The following is a 27,264-nucleotide window of genomic DNA, read 5'->3' as shown; positions in this document are numbered from 1 at the left end:
GTATTAACAAAAAACAACCTTGAATGTGCTACACATTCACTAATATATTATACGGGATATAAGTCGCTCCGTCGTGTAAGTCGTAGTATAGTATAAGTTTATCTTGTCATAAAATGTATTGCGAAGAAAAAAAACCATATAGAAGTTGTAGTACTATTTCTGAAACTCAGAGTTGTTCAGAGTTTAGAAAACCAGCTGCTGATTGCTTAATAACATTAAAAAATGGGCTGTGTATTATGTGAGTGTGCCGTGAGTCTACTTCTTGAAAAATAAATATATTAAATATATATAATAATATATGTAAATAAAAAAAACAACAACACCAAAAAAAAAAAAAATATATATATATATATATATATATATATATATATATATATATATATATATATATATATATATATATATATATATATATATATATATATAATACTTGTGCAGCTTTGGATGAATTTTTAGCTTTTTAGCCGTTAGAATGTTTATTTTTCTCCTTTTAAATGATTATTATTATCTTTAAACCGCAGAAAATGACATGATCAGCTCAATGTCTTATCATGTAATCTGGATCACGACATCCCGAGTTCCAACGATATGCTCCCAATTACTGAAAATGCCTGAAAATGACAAAGTATATGATTTTCCCAGTGCAATAATATTTACAAAAGTCATCGCTGTGGAATGCTTAAGCCAAAGCTAAATATCACATTTATTCTAATCAAATGTAAAACGAGGCAATTTTCGCCGAAAAAAAAATACTACACCACACCGAATAATGGAGCCTGCCTGTTATCAATCGTTTTGCCGTGTTCGTGTTCCTTCGCTGTGTGCCATTGAGCACGTTTCCCTTTCCTAAAATAACCGCCAAAGTTGAGATGGATATAGTTTTTCTGCACAATGGCTTAGCTACAAACACAATGACGTTTCTTGTTTCAAAGTTCTGTACACAATGTGAACGTTAAATAGATGAAAGGGCCGATAAGTGTTTAAGTATATCCACATTTCCTGTTTGAGTTCGGCGTACCGCTGACGGCTCCTCTCGTCGTCGGCGCCTCAGTTTAGCACACTTCATGTCAGGAATGGCGGTTTTTCAGGCTTATTTATAACGGCTATGAGAAGAGCCATAAACGAGACGCCCACATAAGCATATAAACAAATGTGCACGTTAGAGTCATTTATTTATCAGTGGGAAGAAACAAAATGATGCAATCAGGCTGCAAGATGTGTGTGAGCACACACACACTGAGAAAACAGGTGCTTTACATTACGATTGGGCTAAAACCAAATTACAAGCCGTACAAAGTCTCGGGATGACATCCGTTTTCAAATCGCAAGCTGACAGACAAACAGACACACATGCAAACACGCAGCGTTTTATTCATCTGACTTATTGACCTCCTTTTTTGTAAAGTCTGCATGAATGATAATGGCTTCATTGCCATGCAATAAACTCATTTCTAAAAAGGTTTCTTGTTATTCCAATCCGCCTCTCGGGAGTTTTGGGAATGCCTCGGCCATTATTAATGAGTCTGAAATGGATTTTTTTTTCCCCACACTTTTTTCTCACCATTTCACTTTTCCTCCAACTGCTTGGGTCAGTGCCTTAGCAACTCTTTACGATCCCACAACTGGACAGCATTGATGGGAAAGCGCTGAACACTTTAGTTCCAGACAGAATTTTTATTTTTTTTTTCTCACTTCAACCTTGAGACAGTTTTATCTTGCTTTGCTCCAACATCCATCAGAGTGTAAGAGCCACAGGCTTTCAAGAGCATTCACGTTTTCTGGGGCTATGTAAAGGATCATATCCGATAAATATCCCTAGCTGTGACTGGCTGGCTAATTTGGCGTGGGTGATCCAGGTCAAAGTTCACTGAACTGGTTTGGAAATGGCCTTTTGATACTAAGTGTTAAATAAAAACCCGATGGATGAGACAAGGATGGTACAAAGTGATGAGAGAAGGTCTGGAGACTGTTTTGAACTAACAAAAGGCAAACGAGACAAAATTGCTTCCCCATGTTGGATTTCTCTCATGTCCTGAAATGCCTGATCTCATGCTCCCAAATGTCCGCTGAATTTAAATACAATACATCCAGATGGGACCGTAATGCATTTTATAAATGGGTTGAGAAACAGGCTTGTGTATCATTTATTTCTAAAGGAAACTTTCGGTTTAGTTTGGCTTAAAACGACGGTAGAATTTGTATACTGTGCTTTCCCACATACCTGCATGCATGTACAGAAGATTATTTATTTATTTTTTTTAAATATATCAAGGACACACAAAACTGACTTGGCTGAACTATTTCCTTTTTCTTTCATCTGAGATAATAGGCCCTCTTTTTCATCATTTTGTTTCACAGAGGGGGTCATAACTTGAAGAGGCAAATGGCTTTGTTTAAAAAAAAAGTGGTTACAAATGTCCTTGAGACAGTATTGTGCGTTTGAGATGACGCAAGGTGTAATTTCTTCTTGCCTTTATTTGGTTTCCTTCATTACGATGAACCATTTATTCCATTTGATGTTCAGCTGTTATCTGTTTACCAAATAGCACATTTGGCCAAAACAGTATAAATCCACCATTGAAAATTGTCCCCACATTATTTTTTGTTTACAAAACAGCGTTCAACCTATATAGTGACTTATGATTACGGGCTTCAAACAAAATAATAAGCTGAATAAAACTTCTGATAGGTGGGTGGTATAAATTTGGCCTGTGTTTAAAAAAAAGAATCAATATCAAACAATTTTCCTTGTCTTCAACGTTTGCTGATTCATTAAAAGCATAAATCAATCTATAAACTACATTAAAAAATGGGTACTAATCCTGTGTATGCCATGTAGCAAAGTGTCATATTTCTTCAATGATAATCATCTAATGAATCATCTAATGAAGCAGTCTGCCAGTAAAAAATACAATATGAAAACAATGATTAATGAATTGCTCGCATGTTAGATGAATAAAGTGATTGCTTATTAGAATCAACATTAGGATCTGTTTTCTTTCAAATGAACCCTCAATGATGGTAAGCGAGGCATCTGCTAAGAGGCTAGGCCCTGATGCTAATCTGCTCTTATAAGTCATTTTTGTTCAAATATACCTTGTTCAAAAAATTGTTTACAACTAATAAGAGTTCTCAGAGTGTTTCAATAATCTATGATAGATTGAATAGAATTTTTATCCTGATAAATGAGGAGAAGAACATGCTATTTGGCAATTAGCATGAAGCTAATGCTAATCACGAGTGGCTAACCACTACACTAGCACTTACAGTATTAATTGTTCTCTATTAGTTAGTTCATTTTATTTGATATAACATTTATACCAGTTTGCATAGTACATAGAGTAATTCATTTCAATTATTAAAATCCAGTATGTGAAATGTGAATGTATGATGATACCTTGTGGTTATGCTACTCTGCAATATGCTTGTGTAGGGTTAGGAGTGTGTAGGAGTTAATGGAGAAAAGAAACATAAGGATAATATTATGGGACTATTCTGGGCGCTTCTTCGTGACCTTGAATGGGATACGGATAAGCATAAGAATGCGGATGCATGACTTACTTGAATAACAGTGCATCATCTTTTTGAATGAAATCCTACTAAAGCTCTTGACAACAGACTCAGGGAAGTATAAAGACCTTGGGAGATCAAATAGAGGCCAGAGGGCAGGCAGGAATTCCCAAAGTAGACTAAGACAAGACAGGTGGATGAGAACTGGAATTTTGCATGAGCCATGTTCACTTTGACCTACTTTTTCTTCTTGTTTTCTTTCTTTCTGTACCTCCTATATGTTCCTCACATGTGTGATCACTTTTCATGTAGCACCAGGAGCTGCTGAGGGCAATCAGTCTGTTGACTCCAGCAGGAAGCAACATTGATTTATCTCACCATCTCACATTGGGAGGAAAGGACTTTCTTTTCTGCATATTTCACCAGCCAAATTGCAGATTTTGCAGGCTCCTTCTGATTGCAATTTTTTTTTTTTAATTTCAGGTTGTGATTTGTATTCTTAAGAATGGTTTTCGTTTTGTTTTTTTCTTACATTTTTCTGTCAGACGTTTGTCTAATGAGTGCGTCGCACGAGGCGTGTTGTCATGACTCGAACGCTCGAATGAAAATGCATTGTCCCATTGTGGCATTCAAAATAAGGGTGACTGGTTGTCATGAGGCCATGATGACATGCCGCTGTTAGCTGACTATTGCGTCATATCATTTTAAATAGATGCTACCATTGTTCGGTTGAAGATTGAAAATGTTGATGGAATATTAATACACCCATGCGTGATGATGGCTAATTTGTGTTCAAGACTGGTTAAGCTACTTGAACCGGTTATGATTTTGTTCAATCTTGGTGAAAGCTGCTACTTGTAAAATGCTTCTTTCTTTGGTCCAAAGCGATTTAAAACAATGAAAGTGAGGATTACTTTTAACGCCATTGAGTCATGCTGTTAAAACCGTGCTGTGATGCTCTGCCAAAAAAAAAAAAAAAAAGGCTCAAACTCAGCGTCTCCTAAAATAATCCTCCTTCGCAGAACCAGATGTGATGTGACTCGGAGTTTTATCGTAATTTAATCAAATGTCAGCGATTAACCAATCCTTTTTTCGACAGATTACAGGACCGGACCGTGTTTCACGCAGGTGAACAACCAGTTGTGTCAGGGCCAGCTGAGTGGGATCGTGTGCACCAAGACATTATGCTGCGCCACCATCGGCCGAGCCTGGGGACACCCTTGCGAGCAGTGCCCCGCCCAGCCGCACCCGTGCAGACGGGGCTTCATCCCCAACATCCGCACCGGAGCCTGCCAAGGTCAGATGTTCCTCACCACCGCAAACATTACTCATTATGTGTCGTCACCTTCACTGAACGCCAGGCAACATCCCCAGGCCGGTGTCAACAAAGTCCGAGGCCTGTTTACATGTAGGCAGCAGGCTAGAAGCTTATATCCGGGGAAAATGTACACGTTAACACATGTTACATCTCTACGTGTGGCTGCAGGAAGTTTTTTGTGGAAGCTAATGCTGATTTTTGACAGAAAAACAATAGATTATTGATTATTCGTCCGAAACAATTCTGATGAATAAAATGACATTTCCTTCCCCCAGATGCATTTCAATGGGCGTCCATTATATGTGAAAAAAGCTGCAAACACTTTCTTAGTCAAATGGTAATTTGCATAACTCTTGTTCAATGTGACTTGACTTGAGAGGTTCTACTATACACTCTGCTTGAAAACGATATAAAAAAGGAATTAATCACACACACACACAATAAAAGAATTTTGTCAAATGGATAATGAAGTTTTGGAAAGGCTCAGCCCGCGGTAAGCACATTCGTCGGATGGATATCATTCTTGTAGCTTGCTGTAGGTTAAACAGAACCTTATTTAGTGCACCTAATGCATATGCTGATGCCATGAAATCACCGAAGAGCCTTGAGTGACGTCTTGCTGGAACCACTAAAAAGTGCACGTGATGGTGAATCCAAATGTAAGGAGCGCACTCCAGGCTCCATCAGGGTGTTGGCGGCTCCGTGCTCGCTTTGTGTCTCGCACAGAAGAGCAGACAGAGTCGTGTTCAAGTTGGAGCAGAGGTTGAATATGTTCAAGAGATTGAAAACAGCCTCTCCACTGCACGTGCTCAAGCCTCTTTGGATTCTCAAGAGCGTCGAGGGGGAAATAAATCCACGCCGTTACACTCATTTCCCAAGGAGCACGCCTACTTACGAATCAGCAATACTGGGAAAAATGACTCACTGTGAATTCTGGGAAAATTTTACATTTAATAAAACTGCTTCCTCTTCGAACGAGATCAACTTGCTGGAAGTTACATCTCATTCTGCCTACACTTTCATAACTTCCTTTACGAAGCCACAAAAATCTGACAAAATGTCTGATCAAAAATCGCTGGTGTTGGGCCAAAACCTCCAGTTTTATTTTGGAGGATTTGGGTCATTTTTCCAAATCTATACTATTGGCCAGTCCACGTGTGTGTGTGTGTGTGTAATTTTTACAAATAATAGACCTAAAGTGTTGAAAATGGCTCACTCTGCTTTGAGGTACAATCCTAATAGTTGAACAAATTTGTCATTTTTGGAACCACCTGAAAAGTGATGACTTTGAAGACATGGAGATTCGGCCTCATACCAAGGCAGAGCATTTTGCGGGCCACATCAAATAAAGTGGCGGGCCAGATCTGGCCCCCGGGCCTTGAGTTTGACACCAGTGCTATCGTGGATCTCAAATAGGGAATGTTGAATGCACTTTAGGCTTACGGGAGTGTTTGACAAGGTCTCAGCATGTATGCGCAAATCAAACTGAATGTTTTTCAATGACAGAAACTTTTTTTTTTCAAATTAAGAGCAAATTAATAGAAATATGAATCAACTTATTGCGAAATTGCATTTTAGTGACTTTGCAAAATGTATGTGCCTTTTAAACAGAGTTTCTGCAGGTATCAACACATCTAATTTAATACTTGCCGTGACAGCAACCCGATAGGATTCTTTTCGGATTAAGAGCAAATTAATTGGAACATGAATTTGTTTGTTACTTTACAAACTTGTATGCCTTTATTTTGTTAGGTTTCATATAGATGCACATTGTCATTAGTGACCGAATTTTCCAGCAGATGTTCACTCAAAAGTCACTCAATAAAGCATGCTTTTTCAACATGGATGGGGCAACCCTCTGTTTTCAGTCATTTTTCTTTTCACTGCACTGCATTACAGCTTCAGAACTTTTACTTTTATCTTGACAAGTTTCTATCTCATTTGCAATGTAGATGTGGACGAGTGTCAAGCTGTACCAAATCTTTGTGCTGGAGGTAACTGCATCAACACCGTGGGATCCTACGAGTGCAAATGTCCCGCTGGCCACCGTCAGAGTGAAAAGAGCCACAAATGTGAAGGTGAGTCTCACCCATTATAGATTTGCAAGCAAAAACATGTCCCAAAAGAATCCTGTACTGCAGTCCTCACAAATAGCTTTGCTTTTGTGCTGTGTAGTGTAATTGCTCATCTACGCCACTAGTTGGTGCAGTGGTGCCCTTTCCTTGGGGAACAACCAAAAAACATATTTTAAAAAATCCCTCATAAAAAAATATCAGTAGCCATAATGACAACACAAAAATATTTCTCCACAAAATGTGAATTTCATTCACTTTTACAGGCTTTCTTTTTTTTTTTTTTCCATTGTCTGTGTAGAAACAATAAGCCTGGGTCCTTTTGGGTCAGGTTTTCATGTTTCTGAGCTTCTTAGCAAAAGCCTAACTGAGGTTTTGAGGCAATTGAAGTGAATTGCAGTTATGATGTAAGATGTGGGTGTCTGATTGTTTTTGGTTCAACATGGCAATGGTTTTTATGGTCTGCTTTTTACTTGAGTCTGCCCGCGCTTTACTTTTTTTTTTCTCTCTCTCTCAACCTGTCCTTCCATTTTCCCCTCTGTAAGTACAGTCTTTGGCTGCCAACCAGCTGTTGCTTTCCGAACAAAGGAATACTTTCGACATGTTTAAGTTAACACTGCCGTCGCTCTCGGCTTCTTTTCTGTCTTCGTATTTGGATTAGATGAATCGATGCATAGTGGCTGAATCAAACAAGCGTTTTCTCTTACATACCTTAATTATAGTACATGCTGCATCCATTTATATTACACATACAGGAAGAGGTATTGGTCATCACTTTGTGGTCAGTGGTTTGCACATTTGGAAGTTCTCAAATATTTAGGACGTTTTTTTCCCGTCAGTTTATGGGATCGGACAGCAAAGGTGAATAAAGGGGTAACGATTATCAATATATATTTTTTAAATTGATTACTTTTTTTTTTAGATCTATTTAAAGTTGTCAAAATCCTCAGAATTTCTACCTCTCACCAGTAAATATTTTCCCATTTTTAAAGTCTTCCATGTAAGGAGTCTCATTATGTTTGTGTTTAATCAAAATGAAACATTAGCAGTAATTTACTTTTAGTTTTAATAAAAAGGCAACATTTTTGCACATTTTCTGACAAGCGGCACATTGAATGTTAGTTAATTAGTTATTTCACTCTCAATTTATGTTAATATCCTGGGATGGAACTTGAAACTTCATTTTTCTGAATATTTTATTTGTGTTTGTATTTTTCCAATAGCCCATGAACGTCAAATCGATAAAACAATGCAAATGCAATATGCAAATACAAATACAACCAAAAATTTCATTTTAAAAGAATATATTTCCTCAAACAAAATAAGACAGAAGAAATGTACAAGCAAGAGTCAAAACCAATAGAAAAAATGTAAGTATTGGTTGCAATGTAAGCAGGGGAGTAAAAGTAATAGTGTTTTAGAAAAAAATACTCAAGTAAAAGTATAAATTATTTGGCATTAAAACTACTCCGACGAGTACATCCATCCTCGCTTTGTGCACTTGGACACATTCATGCTAGGACAGAAAGAAAAAAAGGCTTATGAAAAAAAGGCTTATCTCAAATGTTCTCACAAATTTGAAAGCATTCATTCGTCCTAAATGTCTCGGTGTGACGAATCAAGTTGTCGGTTGAACTAAAGAGTCTGGTTCATGCCTTGATAATTTGCCTCAGCACTTTTCCCTACGTAGTGCAGATTACAGTAAATCGTCCTTGCAAAATGCAGTGACACACAATTGTAAAGAGAAAACACGCACAGACGCAAACCATACGAACCGCGCTGGCACTTAAACTGTAATTATGCCACACAGTGCTGCAGTAATTGCATATAAATAAGTGGCACACATAAAAATCTGATACTGCGTCGAACCTCAGTTTGGGTTTCCCCGCATGAAGCAACAAGAACTCTTGGAGCCCAGCCCCGAGTGAATAATAGTCATTTAATGTGGTGTCATAAAGCATAGCACACATAGGTGGGCCTCCTTCAGCACCGAGCTTTGCTACTCTCAGAGGTCATTGCCATTTCATTTGGGCTTTATTGACTTCTTCCCTCCCACTATATGGACCTCTAATTGAGTTAGCATCTGTATATTGGAAGGCTCGCGTGTTTGCAGCTCTGATCCCTCCTGAAGAATAAAGACATAATTACTTGGATGACCTCATGTACTGATTATTGACTGGAACAAGTGTGTGATCATTTGGACTAATCTCATTATTATTGCAAAAATGACATAATACTATACATAATACTATACATATACTATATATACATATATATATATATATATATATATATATATATATATATATATATATATATATATATATATATATATATATATATATATATATAGCATATATATATATATATATAGCATATATATATATATAGCATATATATATATATATATATAGCATATATATATATATATATATATATATATATATATATATATATATATATATATATATATATATATATATATATATATATATATATATATATATATATATATATATATATATATATATATGATGTTGGTAAATTTAACTGTAAGAAATGTCCCAACAGGGACTTTAAAAAAACAGTGATATGCATAATAAGAAGGGGCTGGTTTACCACAGAAGCAGCTCAGGTTTAGCCTACCACATCAATGCAAAGCACCCTGCTGTGACTCCAACCAAACAAAGCAACAAAAACTCGAGAATACCAAGCAATTGAGCAAGTCTGCGATGTATAGGATGCGTGGTGTTTTATTTTCATGTTTTCTTTTTTCTAATTATCTTTTTCTAATCATTCTGTGATTGAATAAGAAAACAGAACCATTTTTTCAAACATTTGAGAAAACAAGAAAAAAAATCACACAAAAAATTAAGGATTTACAGAAATATTTTTTTAATTGACATGGTAAACTACACATGACCAAAGTAATTTTGCTACTGTGTTTCAGATATCGATGAATGCAGCACTCTACCCGGCGTTTGTGATGGAGGCGAGTGCACCAACACGGCTGGTAGTTACGTGTGCACCTGCCCACGAGGTTTCATCTCAAGCACAGATGGCTCCAGATGTGTGGGTGAGTGTCGCCAAAAGTCCGCACAACATTCCGACGCTCTTCCCATATTGGTTGGTTGGCATGCGATGAGTCAGAATGGCCTGCAGACAAACACACTTTGGTGTACTCTTTGGCTTCCACAGCATTAATTTACACATGGTGAGACACAGATACACAGCATACCTCACCGACGCGCCCCATGAAACATTACCAGGTGTTAATGTATTCTTATTGTCAATCACAGAAAACACAACCAGGTGTTAACTTAGAACATTAAGTCCAGGCTGGAAAATGCTTCATACATTTCATGTTATGCAATACGTGTTTAGTCTGAAAAAAAAAAAAGTTTATATTTATATTATATTTATCAAACAGTGGTTCTTAAACAGGGGTAGATGTACCCCTGGGGGTAGGTTAAGGCATTTCGGAGAATAGTGGTTAGTACGATTGTCTCACAGTTCATAAAGTCAAATTTAAATCCTGCTTGCTCTGGCCTTCCTGCGTGAAGTTTGCATGTCCTCCCCAAGCCTGCGTGGGTTCTCTCCGGGCTTCCTCCCACATTCCAAAAACACATGCATAGCAGGTGTATTGGACACTCCAAATTTGTACTCAGGTATCATTGGGTTGTTTGTCTCTGTGTGCCCTTCGATTGGCTGATAACTAGTCCAGGGTGTCCCCCGCCTCCTGTCCAAAGATTGCTGGGATCGACACCAGAAATAGTATTAGTGTTCTTTTCAGATTAAAAGCAAATTAATTGCAAGATGAAGCCACTTAAGGGTAAATTGTTGTAGTGACTTCTTTGTAAATTGTATTTATAATTTCAACAGGGTTTCTGCAGTTATCATCAAATCTAATTTAATGCTTGTCATTTTTTCTTTTCAAATTAAGAGCAAATTAATTGGTGCTAAATTGCTATCCTGTGGAGTTGCTCTAAAATCCGCCTGGAGATATCACTACATACTCTAGTATGTCCTATATCAATTATTTTACTACATTTATTTTATATTTTATTATCATATAACTATACTGTAGTTTCAAAGCAAAATAAATCAGATGGCACAGCACTCTGTTTTACATTTAAATGCAGAATGCTTTGTCATGTGGTCTCCTTGAATTTTTCAGTTTAATGCCATTTAAAGTGAAAACATGCTGATGAGTAATGGAATCAAAATCTCTTTGTAATACCACAAATCTTGCCTGGAGTCATAGAGTTAGGAATATGAGTTACAAACATAGGCACCAAGATACAAATGTAAGAGCTTTTCTAAGAAGGCTTTTGGACACGATATAGCGAGGCGCCTGGAGTCTTTTTCTCCCGTGCGGCATCGCTGTCATTGGACCATAAGTCATCTGGCAGGCCTGAGGTCAGCTCCCTTGTAGCCGCACAAAACTTTGAAAATATGGGGTATTTTGTAAATATGGGTCCGACTTTTATCTAAATCTCAAGAATAAAGCAACAGAGTCTGATTAAACAAATACCACACAATTATATGTGTTTGTAAAGCATAATTTTAACATTCACAGGACAGGGAGGAAAATGTAAGCGAACCCTCGGATTTAGTTAATAACTGGTTGCCCCACCTTTGGCAGCAAAACTCCCAACCAAACATTTCCTGGAGCTGCGAATCAGATGTGCACAATTTTGCGCCGTTGCTCGTGACAAAACTATTTCAGTTCAACAAGATTCCTGGCATGTTTGGTGTGAATCACTCTCTTTTATAGTATTTTTTTTGGAATGCTAACGGTTTTTCATCACAGAAGCATCAACAAAGCAATGCTGGAACGCATTTGGCAATTGGCTTGACATATGATGTATGACCAACAGAGCACACATTAAAAATTGGAGATTAAATCCTTTCAGTACATATCAGGAGGGCTTATATATGTTTTGTGGTTTTTGAGATATTTAACTCATTCAATGCCAAGGACGTGTTTTCAAGCATTTTTTAAAAGTATTTTCAATTGAATGTCTGGAGTCCTAATAAATCTGAAAATACCTCCTGGCATTGAATGAGTTTAATGTCGAAATGAGCTCAAAACGTTTGGAACGATGCTAATGTTTTTTGCTAGCTGTGTTTGCTAACCGGTCAAGAACAAAAGTAGAAAGCAATGTCGTTATGTGTATTTTTTTTTTCTAAAATATGATTTACAGGTAAAAAAAAAAAAACATCAGCAAATTATAAACATGATGAAATGTAAAATTGTCTTAGATCCAGCCATGGTCAGAGCAATTATCATGACAGTGGTATTTTTGGTGAGACTTAGCTCCCTTTTTTTCCCTTGTTTTCGATAGCTAAAATAGTAAAATGTTCCTTTGTTTATCACGAGGGTTATGTTCTCCAAAAATCTTTGCTGTGTTTGAAAGCCATGAAATTGTTTTTGAGTTGAATTGTTTTTCTTTTTTATTCCCTTTTATTTAGTTTGTTCCTTAAAAAAAGAAAACAATAGATAAAATGTATCAAAAATTGGTCATAAATGAAAAGAAAAAAATCTTCAAGATTCAAGAGTTCTATTGTCATATGCATAGTTATACCACATAATGAAATTCTTATTCTGTTCACTTGCCTGATCAGACTAAATTCCATAATTGAGCAAATAATAAGGTAGGCAATAGAACACACACATATATATATATAAATGCATAGGTTATAATCTCCAAATTACATTCATTTTTTTCTTCTAGTACACTAACATTAATGTTTAGGACTGTAGTTTGGTTGGTCTGCGACATGAGCATGAAAACAAATCAGATGGTAAGAGAATTCTTGACTTTTCCCGCTATGTATGCCTCATCATTTTCTCCCCATATAAAAAGGCCAATTTAAGACTTTACGGCTACGCTCAGGAAACAAGGTGACTCGGTCTACGCTGGATGTTTCGCATGGATGTCGTGACGGAGGAGGCCAGTGGGGGCCGGCGGGAGGGCGTAACAGTAATCAGAGCCTAATGCCCTGTCACATGGTGGAAGCCGGGGAAAAAAGATCCGTCCAGTCAGTTAGGCTCTATAAACACCTCCCTTGAAACGAAAGCATATGCTGGTGTCGTGGCGCAAAGCACACGGCCGTCTGCTTCCAATTAAAAGCCTTCGTCATCCTCATCAGCAAATCCCATCGAAGTCCTCCAGCTCGCCGCGTCCTATGGGATGTTAACAGGTTTTAACTCACATGCGTCGACTTTGTACACATTATGAAAGCAAGGGGAACGCGTATCTGTATCGAATACCCGTGTGTGTATGTGTGTGCCTTTGGAATTCAAACATTCCCACACACTGCAGAGCCCCACTAATGTTCTGATCTAATTGGCAAGAATTGCTCCACATGGAACTGATTAATTCCAGACTGCTGGCTCATTAGCGAGATAATCGACATGTGGGCCCCTTAACATGCACCCAACCCCCTCTTTCAATAATGCTTAGCTTTTCTACCTCCCCTTTGGTTGACAGATACACATACTGTAGTACAGTGGGAATGCTGCTTTCTTGCTTTCTTCCAGGAAATACCCACATTCCCACTTGCTCTCTTCACTTGCACTTGCTCTTTGAACTCCCGGCCCATTGACCTCAGCCTGTCAAACTGTAACAAATAAGAACCCTCTCCTTTTTTTTTGGAGGCCCCTTAGATGTTGGCAGTTAGTGGGGACCCCAAGCAACCTTTGCCTACTGCCAACTCATAAAAGGACTTCCTCCCCACCCACCTTGGAGGGCGCAGGGCATCCATCTTTCTTAGTACTTCTGTTTTCAGAGGCACTATTACCTCGAAATTTTTCATGTCATACATTGGCATGGGGGAGGGGGGACTTGTTTTATAGCAAAAGGTCAACAACACAGTGCCCATTCTCATGAAATTTTGTAGACTGTTGAATCTCTGACCACAACCATTACTTCAGACATACACCTGTTCCCTGTAATCAATTCGAGTAGAGGGTGGGGTGATGCTCGAAATTGTCCCGCAGATCTCTTTTTATTAAAAAATGGCTGGCGATCAATGACCACAAAACACTTCCGTTTGAAAGCATAAAAAAAAAAAAGGTATTAAAAAAATGTACACAGAAAAATGTTCAACTTAAAGTGTCCTCTTTAGGAATCATATTAGAGATCTGTCCACAAAAATAAATCATTAACTTGACAGGTAACGAGAGGTGACACATTGGGTCAAACCATTCCAGTATGGGGTAGAATCTCACTTTTAAAATAGTGAAATTGAATAACCTACTGAACATAAAATTTCTTTGATGGACATATTTTGCTGAAAATTTTAGATCATTCAAAAGATTTTAAAGGACTTCCTTAAAGTACCCCCAGGGATACCTTTACCCGCATTTGAGAACCACTGCTTTAAGTAAATACTGCAAATACATTTTGGCTACAACCCTACTTTATGTATAATGACATTAAATTGTGGAAATGTCCAATCTTATTGCAGACCAACGTGCGGGCACGTGCTTCTCGGCACTGGCTAACGGTCGATGCGCTGCTGAGCTGAATGGCCAGTACACCAAGATGCAATGCTGCTGTGACACCGGCCGCTGTTGGGCTTTGGGGCAGATTCCCGAGATGTGCCCTGTGAGGGGTTCTGGTGAGCTGCAAACACACATAATAACTCATTCAACACCAAAGACGTATTTTTACGCATTTACTGAGTCTAGACATTCAGGTACTCATTCGCTGTTTTTGTTTTGGTGTTTTTCCAAATTTTAGGATAAAAGAGGGTCTGAAAAATAGATGGCAATGAATGAGTTGGAGCTGATACTACTTAATCACAAGTATTTACTTTCTCCCTTTTTCATCTCCTAGACGAGTTCCGTCGTTTATGTATCGTGGGCGTTCCTCAGGGACACGGCCTCCCCAATGGCTATCCCAATGGATACTTCCCAAACAACAATGGCTACGGGCCCAAGTATCCCGGTATCCCGAATGGAAACGGGGGAAATGGCGGAGGCTCATTCGGAGGCAACGGCGGAAGCTTCGGCGGCAATGGCGGAGGTTTCGGAGGCAACGGAGGCAGCTTTGGCGGAAACGGAGGGGGACTTATGACGCATCACCAAATAGGCGAGTTGCTCTGGTCACCAAGTTGATCGTGAGCGGGTCACTCACTGTGTACGACTTGATCCTACAGGCTGCTATGGGAACCATTACATCAACAACACCTAAATTAACTTAAACTTTAGAGCAAAAGCTGCAGAACAATTTAGGTAGCAACATCTTTTAATAAAAGATCATATCTTTTAAAGTTTTGTGTTTGAAAGAAATAACAGCTCACTAACAATCATCCAGCTCAATAATGAAGAATATACTTTTCATAAGATATTCTATTTGTCATATCATATATATTTGCTGTTACAGATATTCAGGAACCTCAAAAACATACATTGAAGAATATTGCTTTTTAAATTGAAAGATGCGAATATCTCCATTTACTGGACATAATGTTGGAAGCTGGTTAATGCTAATATTCATGCTAGCTGTGTTCGGTAACATGTATTGAATTCTTTTTCTAATACATTAGTGGAATTGGCGTAAAATAAACATGGTGAAATAGGAAATTAGCATGATGATGCCTTTTCTGGTGAGTCACCTTGGTCACTTATTTTTCTAACTACTATTTAATATATATCTTGAACAAAATCTGTTATATTTAATATGTAATTCGGTCATAAAGAGGGAGCCACAAAAAAGAAGGCTTCATATTTATTCCATATGCTGTTTTGTGTTTTTTCAGGCACCGTCACAATCAACGACACCATTGACATCTGCAAGCACTTCACCAATCTGTGTCTGAACGGTCGCTGCAGCCCCACACCCACAAGCTATCGCTGCGAGTGCAATATGGGCTACAAGCAAGATGTGCGTGGGGAATGCATTGGTAAGTCTTATGCCCACACACCATCATTTACTCCCCCCCTCCCTGCATAGTGTACATACCACAGCATTGTACTGCCACCTTCTGCCAGTTTCTGTAACTTACCAAACATGACCAGTTAGAGACAATTGGAAATCTGTTATTTAGTGTTCTTTACTTTCTCATTGTAGATGTTGACGAATGTGTGAGTAATCCATGCATCAATGGCGACTGTGTCAACACACCGGGGTCATATCACTGCAAGTGTCATGACGGCTACCAGGGAACACCCACCAAGCAAGCTTGTATTGGTACGTCAGGGGTAAAAAAAAAAAAAAAAGATCAAACATCTAAATTCAAATTTAAATACATGATAATTACTTCTTTTTTGTTTTTTGTAGATATTGATGAGTGTATAGTCAATGGGGTGATGTGTCGCAATGGCCGCTGCGTCAACACCGAGGGAAGTTTCCAGTGTATCTGCAATGCTGGTTTTGAACTCACACCGGATGGCAAGAACTGCATTGGTAAGGAGACACAAAGAGGGCTCATATTAAACCAAACAAACTTGGACCTTAAAAGTAATATCAGGTTGGATATTTCAAACCTATTATGTATGTTGTAAGTTTACGAGACATTTCCAAATCCAGGTTGCACTTAAGGAAAATATTAAAGACTGTTTCTTTGTCTTCTTAAACTCACTTTGTGGTTTTGTCCCTGGTCCAGATCACGATGAATGTGCCACTACCAACATGTGTCTGAATGGCATGTGCATCAATGAGGACGGCAGTTTTAAGTGTATCTGCAAGCCCGGCTTCGCACTGGCACCAAATGGACGCTACTGCACTGGTATGTTTACGTTTGATGAGAACAGACAAAATGAATTGAAAAATGAAAGAAAAAATGCATACTTTTCAAAAAAACAAAGTTACAAGGAAACCCTGTGACACATACGTATGTCATCTGGAGCAGTTTAGAATTCATTTTTATCTGACAACATGACGAAAAAATGCATCAAGCTCAACAGGGATGATTTTTATTCAATTTATTCGATGTATGCAGTGGTTTCTATGAATGATCCTTTCCAACAAGTTTAACTATAATGTAATTTAATTCTAGTTTTTCCTAGGAAACAAAGTAAATCCAATTAATCGTTCCTGAATATAATCATGATATCATGAATCAAAATATAATCAGGAAATGCATTTTATAGGGTGGATATGCTGCTATAAAAATGGATGGTTGGCTAGAGAAAATAATGTGAAATAATATAAATGACTGTGCAAACTTTTTTTCTTTTCTTTATCATTTTTTCTTGCTTTGATATGAATTCTTTTTGAAGTCTATGATGTTAATCGATTAGTCAGATTTAACAAAAAAATGCCTTAATTTAAAAAAAAACTGGATAATTTCTCATTCTTGACAGGGCAGGAAACAAAAAAAATATTGGTCTGTAACATGTAAAAAAAAAAGGTTAAAATATTGCTAATTTTTCCAAATTAAAAGCAGATTGATATTTTACTCTGCTTTTTTAGGAGATTAAATAAACTACAAAAACCAAGCAGATGATGACAAAATTTCAGTGTGCACATTGACAGGTCAGTGTGCAACAGATGTGGTTTGCAACTCAAACTGAAATTGCGCTTACCAACTAATCAGAGGGCAAAAAAAATGACTGAGGCGAAAAATGATCGGTTGAAAAAAATAAACAGTCCTATTTCTGATACCATTTAACATCATTTAGAACCATTTTTTTTTTTTTTTATGTTGCCTCTCCATTAGACATCGATGAATGTCTGACACCCGGAATTTGCATGAACGGCCGCTGCATCAACTCTGAGGGCTCTTTCCGCTGCGAGTGCCCGCCGGGCCTGGCTATCGATGTGGATGGGAGAGTGTGCGTGGACACGCACATGAGGACCACCTGCTACGGCGCCATAAAGATGGGCACGTGCTCGCGACCCTTCCCGGGAGCCGTGACTAAGTCCGAGTGCTGTTGTGCCAATCCGGAACATGGATTCGGAGAACCCTGCCACCCGTGTCCCTCTCGGAACTCAGGTAGCAACCCCGAACGGGGTTTCTCGTGATTGTTGAACGCTGTATCAATTTGAACTGTTTTTTCCAGCCGAGTTTCAGGCTGTGTGCAGTAGCGGTATCGGCATCACAGCTGACGGCAGAGGTCGGTATGACGGTCATCGGTTTTGCTAAAAAACACTTTTGGTGCTTTAGTAACTGTAAAACAACTTTAATCAATTTGCCCTCAGACATCAATGAATGCGCTCTGGACCCGGACATTTGTCAGAACGGCATTTGTGAGAACCTGAGAGGAAGTTATCGCTGCATCTGTAACATCGGCTATGAGTCAGACACCAGTGGCAAAAATTGCGTCGGTGAGTCTCGATTATTTTTTTTTAATACATCATACTATGTCAAAGGGTGACTTTTTGGATCACCAACTGCGCTGAGGCAAATTACATATAAATTTTAATGTTATGCTTAAATGTATACATTCACCATATTCATCTTCGAAGGAGATTTATAATGCGGTAGCAGTATATCAAATAAAATAATTTCATAGAAGTGAAAGAAGGGGCATACAAAAAGTGGAGAGCGACAAAATTTTCCCGAGTCTAGACATTCAATCCCAGGCACTTATATATATTTTATCCAAACATTGGGCAGAATTAGGGTTTAACAAACTTTGGTACTAAATTAATTAAGTCTTTTCTTTAAGGGAAATACGCAGGTACTCAACTACCTTAAGTAATTAATTACTAAAGTAATTATAGTAATCACTTTTGAAAATTACGTACTAAAGAAATACTTAATTGATTACCGGTACTTTATTCAGTTAAGCATTAAAGTAATCAATACTTTTGGTTGAAATGTTTTAATTACTTCCTTTTTACTTTAGTACCGTAGTATAGTATTTGATTGACTTCAGTTGATTACTTTAGTAATCGATTACATTGGTACCAGACACTTTTAGACCCTCCTTTAGCCATATACTTCAGGCTGAAAACATAATAGCTCCTTGTTTATTAGTTTATTTCTCAAAACATGAGCTTCACTAACTCCCTATATTTAAGTGTACATATATATGTATAAAATATCTAATTTTTCAATTTCAGATATCAATGAATGTCTGGTCAACCGCCAGCTTTGTGACAACGGCCTGTGCCGAAACACTCCTGGCTCGTACACATGTTCCTGTCCAAAAGGTTTTGTGTTCAAGCCAGACTCAGAGACATGTGAAGGTGAACACGCATTTACACACACGCACACTGCAAACACACGCACACAAATTTTGCATTCCATCTGTTTTTGATTAAGGTCATAATAAGGTGACCTAGTTTTTGCCTGTAAACATGTTGATCCACATCCCTAATCTCAGGTGCGCTTCTTTGTGTGTGTTCCAGATATTAATGAATGCGAGTCCAGTCCATGTGTCAATGGGGTTTGTCGCAATGTGATCGGGTCCTTCAACTGTGAGTGCACCCATGGGAGCAAGTTGGACTCTACCAACACCATCTGTGTGGGTAAGTCATCCTACTGCCAAATTGTCCTACATTTAAATCAAGGATGGGCAAACTTGTATTCAAGGCTCACATTTTTTATTTAAGATGGTCAGATGATAACATAATAAATCATTCTCACGTTAATACGTCTAAATTATAAGTACCATAACTACCCTGCGGCTCATTGTCAGTCCAGTGCTGCTTAGCCACATTTTTTTTTTTTTTTTTTTTACTACCTCCGGGCAATCTCCTCGTAAACAAAAGGAGACAGACAAAGACGCTATCAAAGTATTGATTTTGAGTCTGAACTGCATTTTTTCTCTCCACCAGGTATCACTCTCCACTTGTAAACATAAAGCATGTTTGTAACTCCAAAGTGATTTAGTGGATACATATTTGCATGCATTTCCATGGTTCAGCTGCAAACTATTACATTATGCAGTCTGCCCACGATACAAGTTGACATGTACTACATTTTCTCTGCTATTAATAGCCCATGCTTATTTGGAAGTTTGTTACTTTTGGAAAATTGCTTGCTGTTGCTGGAAGTGGAAGGTATAATTAGTCATCGAATGAATACTAAGATTTGCATGAGCTGCCACTGTCAGAGAGCTATAAATGCTGCTGCCTTTGCTCCATATCTGCTTTTAATTTGACGGATCATCAGTTACTCGGAAAGATGAAGTGGAACGTAAATTGTGGTTTTGCTGTTTGGGTGGTCTTGTGAGAAGAAGTGTAACTTTGTCACTGCACTCTCTCTTCAGTAGTATGTAATGAACAAAGTATCTATCTATCTATCTATCTATCTATCTATCTATCTATCTATCTATCTATCTATCTATCTATCTATCTATCTATCTATCTATCTATCTATCTATCTATCTATCTATCTGTCTATCTATCTGTCTGTCTGTCTGTCTGTCTGTCTGTCTGTCTGTCTGTCTGGCTAGCTAGCTAGCTAGCTAGCTAGCTATCAATAATCATCTAATAATCTTTCAGTCTTTCTATTGAGCTAGCTAGCTAGCTAATAATCTACAGTTTGTATCGATCCAGCTAGCTAATAATCTAGCAAAAATCTATCTATCTATCTATCTATCTATCTATCTATCTATCTATCTATCTATCTATCTATCTATCTATCTATCTATCTATCTATCTATCTATCTATCTATCTATCTATCTATCTATCTATATCTGTCTGTCTGTCTGTCTGTCTGTCTGTCTGTCTGGCTAGCTAGCTAGCTAGCTAGCTAGCTATCAATAATCATCTATATCTATATCAATAATCTATATAATCTATATCATCTATATCAATAATCATCTCTTGAGCTAGCTAGCTAATAATCTACAGTTTGTATCTATCCAGGTGTGAATAATGTGAATGTGAATAATCTATCTATGTATCTATCTATCTCGCTAATCATCTATCTGTGTATCTATCTATCTATCTATCTATCTATCTATCTATCTATCTATCTATCTATCTATCTATCTATCTATCTATCTATCTATCTATCTATCTATCTATCTATCTATATCTATCTGTCTGTCTGTCTGTCTGTCTGTCTGTCTGTCTGTCTGTCTGTCTGGCTAGCTAGCTAGCTAGCTAGCTAGCTATCAATAATCATCTAATAATCTTTCAGTCTTTCTATTGAGCTAGCTAGCTAGCTAATAATCTACAGTTTGTATCTATCCAGCTAGCTAATAATCTAGCAAAAATCTATCTATCTATCTATCTATCTATCTATCTATCTATCTATCTATCTATCTATCTATCTATCTATCTATCTATCTATCGCTAGCTAGCTAGCTAGCTAGCTAGCTAGCTAGCTAATATCTATCAGTCTATCAATAATCATCTAATAATCTTTCAATCTATCTCTTGAGCTAGCTAGCTAATAATCTACAGTTTGTATCTATCCAGGTGTGAATAATGTGAATGTGAATAATCTATCTATGTATCTATCTATCTCGCTAATCATCTATCTGTGTATCTATCTATCTAGCTAATCATCTATCTATGTATCTCTCTATCTAGCTAATCATCTATTTATCTCTCTATCTAGCTATTCATCTATCTATGTATCTCTCTATCTAGCTAGTCATCTATCTATCTCTCTAGCTAGTCATCTATCTATCTCTCTAGCTAGCTAATCATTTATACATGTATGTATCTATCTAGCTAATAATCCATCTATGTATCTATCTATCTTTGTTTAGTTATTCAAATATGTTATTTTCAGACACAGCTCCACCAAGTTTTGTGGAAAATAGTGGGTAGCCCTCCTCATCTGTTTTGCTTTGCCCCCTCAGATAGCATGAAGAGTACTTGTTGGCTGACCATACAGGACAACCGCTGCGAGGTGAACATCAACGGGGCCACGCTCAAATCTGAGTGCTGCTCTACATTGGGAGCAGCCTGGGGTAGTCCTTGTGAACGCTGCGAGATTGGTCAGTAAATATGTTCATTGCAAGAGCTATTCTAAAGTGGAGATTTTCCAGCATTGTACATATTAGATAGAAGATAATGGAAGATAATAAATAACAGAAGATAATAGAAGCTCATTATTGTTTTTAGAAGAAATAAACTTTCAAATTTCCCTGTACTCTTATTAGACACGGCTTGTTCACGAGGATTTGCTCGCATGAAGGGCCTCATCTGTGAAGGTAAGAACAACAAACCGCCCAGCCAGAAGATAATCTTTTGAGCGTGCCCTAAAACGGACCTTGATGCTGTTACCCACAGACATCAACGAGTGTGAGGTGTTCCCCGGAGTGTGCACAAATGGGCGCTGCGTGAACACCCAGGGCTCCTTCCGCTGCGAGTGTGCCGAGGGCCTCACTTTGGACAGTACTGGTCGCACGTGTGTGGGTAAGAGGATAAACGTGTAATGAGAGCAACGGCACCAAAGCAAAAATCATCATGTAACGACCATATTTTTATTTTGCAAGACATGCGTAGTGAGCAGTGTTACATGAAGTGGCACGAGGACGAGTGTGGCGAGCCGCTGCCTGGGCGGTACCGAGTGGACATGTGTTGCTGCTCCGTGGGCGCAGCCTGGGGTGTCGACTGTGAAGAGTGCCCCAAAGCCAACTCTCCCGAGTATCGGGCCATCTGTCCAAGAGGACCTGGTTTTGCTAACAGGGACATTCTAACTGGCAGGCCCTTCTACAAAGGTAATTTTAGAACCACTGGCAGCTATGGTCACAAAATTGTGTATTATTATGTTATTATGTGCTCAAAGCCATTTTTGGTGTTTAAAACTCACTTATTCACTAAATAGTGCTCATATTTTTTTTAGGTTTGTAAAATATTAAATACATCGTAGCAATGGGACACGACACAAATCCCATGAAAGGATATAGCTCATAAGTTTGAATCTATGAGAACGAGATGAGATTTTGGCAAAAATTCAACGTTTTTCTTAAGCAGACTACAAGAAAATCAACACTTCAGCATGTAAATGTAAACAAACAGGCATATTTTTTCCATAATAATATTTTTTAATGAGTGCATCCTGTACTTGTCTTGTAGGGCTACAGCTATTGAATATTTGGTATTTGGATAAAAATGAAAACAAAATACATTTTTACTGACTGTGAAAAACAATTAACACCAAAGACCAACTTATACATTTCCACTTAATAATGAGTGACCAGATCAGATATACTGTATACTGTATATTTTTTTTCAATAATCAAATGTTTTTCATTTTAAACTGTGAGGTTTTAGACAGCTTTCTCACCGTAATTTTTTTCAACAAGTCAAAGTGACATCAGACCCACAGAGGACACGGATTTTACTCAGCCTGGTATGTTTAAAAGTTAACCGTGCCAACAACGGCCGTGTCAGGAGGGTATCAGTCTCAAAGTGTGAATTTTTGATTTACGTCTAATATACTATGTCTGACAAGCAATCCAACACCTCTTGAGGCACTCAAGTGCTGCTAGCTAGCAGCTAATTTATGCTAGAGGCTGCGCTAAACGCTGACACCAGGCGCGGTACAACAAAATGTCAGTGTAATCAAATTGTTTTTAGTGCCTGAATTGGTGTCTGCAGTAGAAATAATTATTTATATTGTCGTGACATGCTTTTCCAGGAAGAAATTAAATAAAAAAATTTCCAAGGTGTTCTTGTCCATGCATTGTTTGGTATTGTAAGGCTTATTTCATTAATTTTCCACAGATGTGAATGAATGTAAGGTCTTCAATGGTCTATGCACTTACGGAACTTGCCGGAATACCATCGGAAGTTTCAAGTGTCGCTGCAACAGCGGCTTTGCTCTGACGGCCGAGGAGAGAAACTGCACAGGTACAGGAGCACAAAAGAATAACTGTTATCAGACGGATTTGTATTATTCGGCTCCTTTTGATCCTGCGGTTGCGCAATAGACATCGATGAGTGCCGCATCTCCCCGGACCTGTGTGGTCATGGAACCTGCGTCAACACTCCCGGCAGCTTTGAGTGCGAATGCTTCGAAGGCTACGAAAGCGGTTTCATGATGATGAAGAATTGCATGGGTAAGTCACACATATTCGCAGTAGTATAGTTTGATAAAATAATTGTTTACATTTGAACGGATTTTCTTCTTTCACCTTCCCGGCATCTTGTAGACATTGACGAATGCGAGCGGAACCCCCTTCTGTGTCGCGGCGGGACCTGTCTCAACACTGAAGGCAGTTACGAATGCGAATGTCCCCCAGGACACACGCTCAGTTCCGACGGATCGGCTTGCGAAGGTAGGGGAGTTAGCCCAACCCAATTTGATGACATCCATTACAAAAGAAGATGAAAGTCTTTACGAAACCCAGCGGAAGCTCACTTAGGAGAACTTTAAAGACGATTTCTCTCCATCCGACTTTTCTCAACAGACGTGAACGAGTGCCAGCTGAGTGACAACTTGTGTAAAAACGGCCAGTGCGTCAACATGCCGGGCACCTACCAGTGCTCGTGTGACACCGGCTACCAGGCCACACCGGACAGACAGGGCTGCGTTGGTCAGCGCACACAACTCCACAGTTTCGTTGGCGTTACCTAGTCATGGGTGTCAACCTGTATGCAACTTTTGATTTAGATATCGATGAGTGCACCATCATGAACGGCGGCTGTGAAACCCACTGCACCAACTCCGAGGGCAGCTACGAGTGCAGCTGCAGCGAAGGCTACGCTCTCATGCCTGACCTCAGGACGTGTTCAGGTAAACAAGCGTCAAAGTCTTTCCTCCTGCAATTGAAGATTTCAAACCATCCCCCGTCTTGAGTAGACATCGACGAGTGTGAGGAGACGCCAGACATCTGCGACGGAGGCCAGTGTACAAACATTCCAGGGGAATACCGCTGCCTGTGCTATGACGGCTTTATGGCTTCCCTTGACATGAGGACCTGCATCGGTGAGAAGAAAAAAAATATTCCGAATCCTTCTCAGGATGTGGTTCTAATTTTAGTCATGTCTTCAGTGCCAAAATGTTTTTCTTTTATTCGCATACAGATGTGAACGAGTGTGATTTGAACCCAAACATCTGTCTGCACGGCGACTGTGAGAACACCAAAGGCTCGTTCATCTGTCACTGTCAGCTTGGATACTTTGTCAAGAAGGGATCCACTGGATGCACAGGTGTGTACCCAAAGGCTGGATTATGTTTTGGGGGTTTTTGGGGGGGTTGCAAGGTTGTTCACATTTAATAAACGTGACCTCTATGTGACCCTTATGTGACCTGTGTGTGAAATACAGTATAAACAATACCGTGCAAAGCGGGCGTGCTAAACTTTTTTTTTTTTTTTTTTACTAAAGAGTACATGGTGATATCAATCAACAATAATACCTTACTCTCCTTCCATTGAATTGTCTCTGTCCCATCCGCCACTGTTTTAGTATCTCCAACCTGCTTCCGCACATGCGGGTCAGATGAAAGCGACCTGGCCGTTCAAAGTGAACTGAAAGGGTTGGATATGGGTCCGTTTCAGGACCTCTTACTCAAGTGGCTTGGGTTGCATTTGTAAAAATTGGATCTGTGTGGTTCAAACTGCCATTAAAAGATCAGGTACAGGTCGCATAAGGGTAAAAATATCTGAACACACACACACAAATACACAAGTGCATAGGTGCATTTCTATTATCCTCAGATTTGCCCAAAATGATGCCCTTTACATGATCGTAATTATAATGACCAAAAATATTGTATTTGCAGATATTGACGAGTGCGAGATTGGCGCGCATAACTGTGACATGCACGCTGCGTGCATCAACGTTCCCGGGAGTTTCAAGTGTCGCTGTCGTGATGGCTGGGTGGGCGATGGCATCAAGTGCGTCGGTGAGTATGTTGCTATTTCGTATCCTGCTAGATACATCATATTCATTTCATATTCATTTGTGTCCACTTTTGCATCTATTTTGTCTCAGCAAGACAGCAAAGTACACATTGAAAGGCCAGGATGTCCTCTACTGTGGACACTAGGTCTTATTGGTGTAACTCAATGAGTCTAATGATATAGACCAAAAACTAATGTCCACTATAGTGGACACAATTGAATTAGGCTCGTTTCTAAGGAGGATACTCAAAGACAATGATTGGACTATGATTTATGACTTTATCTCTGTTTGCAGATCAGGACGAGTGCGCCGCAGAGGATCACAACTGCAATCCAAACGCTGACTGTGTCAACACGCCAGGATCTTACAGGTGCACATGCAAGGAGGGCTTCAATGGAGATGGCTTTTCCTGCTCGGGTAGGACCAAAATAAAGCTGTGTTTTTGCTTGCAGTTTGCCCTCACACCCAAATGACATTTTGGTTCTCCTTGAAGTAGCACTGTTATCACTGACCGCAAACCGCGCTTTTGTGTCTCAGACATGGACGAGTGCGCAGACAACGTCAACCTGTGTGAAAACGGCCAGTGTCTAAACGCTCCGGGAGGGTACCGCTGCGAGTGTGAGATGGGCTTCACCCCGACAGAGGACAGCAAGGCCTGTCAAGGTCTGCACTTCCTCCTCTTTACGCACTTGATGTAGTTGCTAGGGCTGTCGCTATCAAATCTTTTTCACATTGGCTGTCCTATCAATCATTTGCTCAAATAATTGCATAATAATAAATTACTTTTTGCGGATCCTGTAAAGCCGAGAGTGATTTGAAATGTGGATAAAACTCATTGTTTATTTTCTTCTATACATATGAATTTTTAGATTCCAACATTTGCCGACATTAAACAGGTAGCGATCACAATTAGCATTAGCGTGCAAGTCATTTCCATTTAAGGTCAACAAACACTGAATACCATGTAGTTCACACATATAGTACCTAATGTTATGTGTAAATAGTAAATATGGTAACAGTGTCTAGGCCACATAAAATAATGCGGTGGGCCGGATCGGGCCCCCGGGGTTTGAGTTTGTCACCAGAGTACTATGATGTCAATAACTTCCTGTTCTTCTTCTCCTTTTTATTCTTCTTGACAAGCAGACCTTGCACATTTTGTGCTTGACTGCTCCCTCGAATGTATGTAGTGGCAGGTTATATTTGCTGAAAATACAGCTGAAGTACTTTCCTTTATTTTGGGAAGATGTTGGTTTTCATAAAAGCTCACTAACTACCAAATCCATGCACAAATAGCATCCGTCATTTAGCCACTAGGTGGTGCACCAAGACAACCAATGGAGCCATATGGCACTGCGGTTTTTGTATTTTTTAGCACTTCCATGGCATGTCTTTTTCACTTTGCAATAATTGAACATTAGATTACTTTCATCCTGTTTTTAAATAAGAAATCATTCCAAAATTGTGGAGTTACATTGTATTTTAATACAGGATATATTAGATTCTGACATATATCATATCTGTTTGGTCGACCTATTTTTTAAGTCGATTTTCCCATCTGGGTCGACTATTTTTCAATACCCTAAATATTTGCATACATTTTTGAGGAAACTACATAAATTAAAATTTTCCCTCATCTTTTCC

The 27,264-nt window shown here is 38.7% G+C and overlaps 1 protein-coding gene across 1 annotated transcript in view; it reads left to right on the top strand.

The window, feature by feature from the left end:
- The window catches only part of fbn3 (fibrillin 3), an 86,220-nt gene that overhangs the window by 42,867 nt on the left and 16,089 nt on the right, over window positions 1–27,264 (top strand). Inside the window, exons 6-33 of the mRNA XM_088426231.1 lie at window positions 4,610–4,807; window positions 6,781–6,906; window positions 9,851–9,976; window positions 14,377–14,529; window positions 14,748–15,002; window positions 15,673–15,816; window positions 15,984–16,103; window positions 16,194–16,319; window positions 16,519–16,641; window positions 17,575–17,850; window positions 17,918–17,971; window positions 18,057–18,182; window positions 18,924–19,049; window positions 19,212–19,331; window positions 21,624–21,761; window positions 21,927–21,977; window positions 22,057–22,182; window positions 22,263–22,487; window positions 23,497–23,622; window positions 23,703–23,831; window positions 23,925–24,050; window positions 24,183–24,308; window positions 24,386–24,508; window positions 24,575–24,700; window positions 24,799–24,924; window positions 25,499–25,621; window positions 25,915–26,037; window positions 26,158–26,283. Of these exons, the coding sequence (XP_088282357.1) occupies window positions 4,610–4,807; window positions 6,781–6,906; window positions 9,851–9,976; window positions 14,377–14,529; window positions 14,748–15,002; window positions 15,673–15,816; window positions 15,984–16,103; window positions 16,194–16,319; window positions 16,519–16,641; window positions 17,575–17,850; window positions 17,918–17,971; window positions 18,057–18,182; window positions 18,924–19,049; window positions 19,212–19,331; window positions 21,624–21,761; window positions 21,927–21,977; window positions 22,057–22,182; window positions 22,263–22,487; window positions 23,497–23,622; window positions 23,703–23,831; window positions 23,925–24,050; window positions 24,183–24,308; window positions 24,386–24,508; window positions 24,575–24,700; window positions 24,799–24,924; window positions 25,499–25,621; window positions 25,915–26,037; window positions 26,158–26,283 (3,867 nt within the window). The remainder of the gene's footprint in view (window positions 1–4,609; window positions 4,808–6,780; window positions 6,907–9,850; window positions 9,977–14,376; window positions 14,530–14,747; window positions 15,003–15,672; window positions 15,817–15,983; window positions 16,104–16,193; window positions 16,320–16,518; window positions 16,642–17,574; window positions 17,851–17,917; window positions 17,972–18,056; window positions 18,183–18,923; window positions 19,050–19,211; window positions 19,332–21,623; window positions 21,762–21,926; window positions 21,978–22,056; window positions 22,183–22,262; window positions 22,488–23,496; window positions 23,623–23,702; window positions 23,832–23,924; window positions 24,051–24,182; window positions 24,309–24,385; window positions 24,509–24,574; window positions 24,701–24,798; window positions 24,925–25,498; window positions 25,622–25,914; window positions 26,038–26,157; window positions 26,284–27,264) is intronic.

The sequence above is a fragment of the Hippichthys cyanospilos genome, chromosome 10 (genome assembly GCF_059441005.1).
Source record: "Hippichthys cyanospilos isolate Australia breed blue-spotted pipefish chromosome 10, RoL_Hcya_1.0, whole genome shotgun sequence".
NCBI lineage: Eukaryota > Metazoa > Chordata > Actinopteri > Syngnathiformes > Syngnathidae > Hippichthys > Hippichthys cyanospilos.
This window is presented reverse-complemented; position numbering and strand designations above follow the sequence as displayed.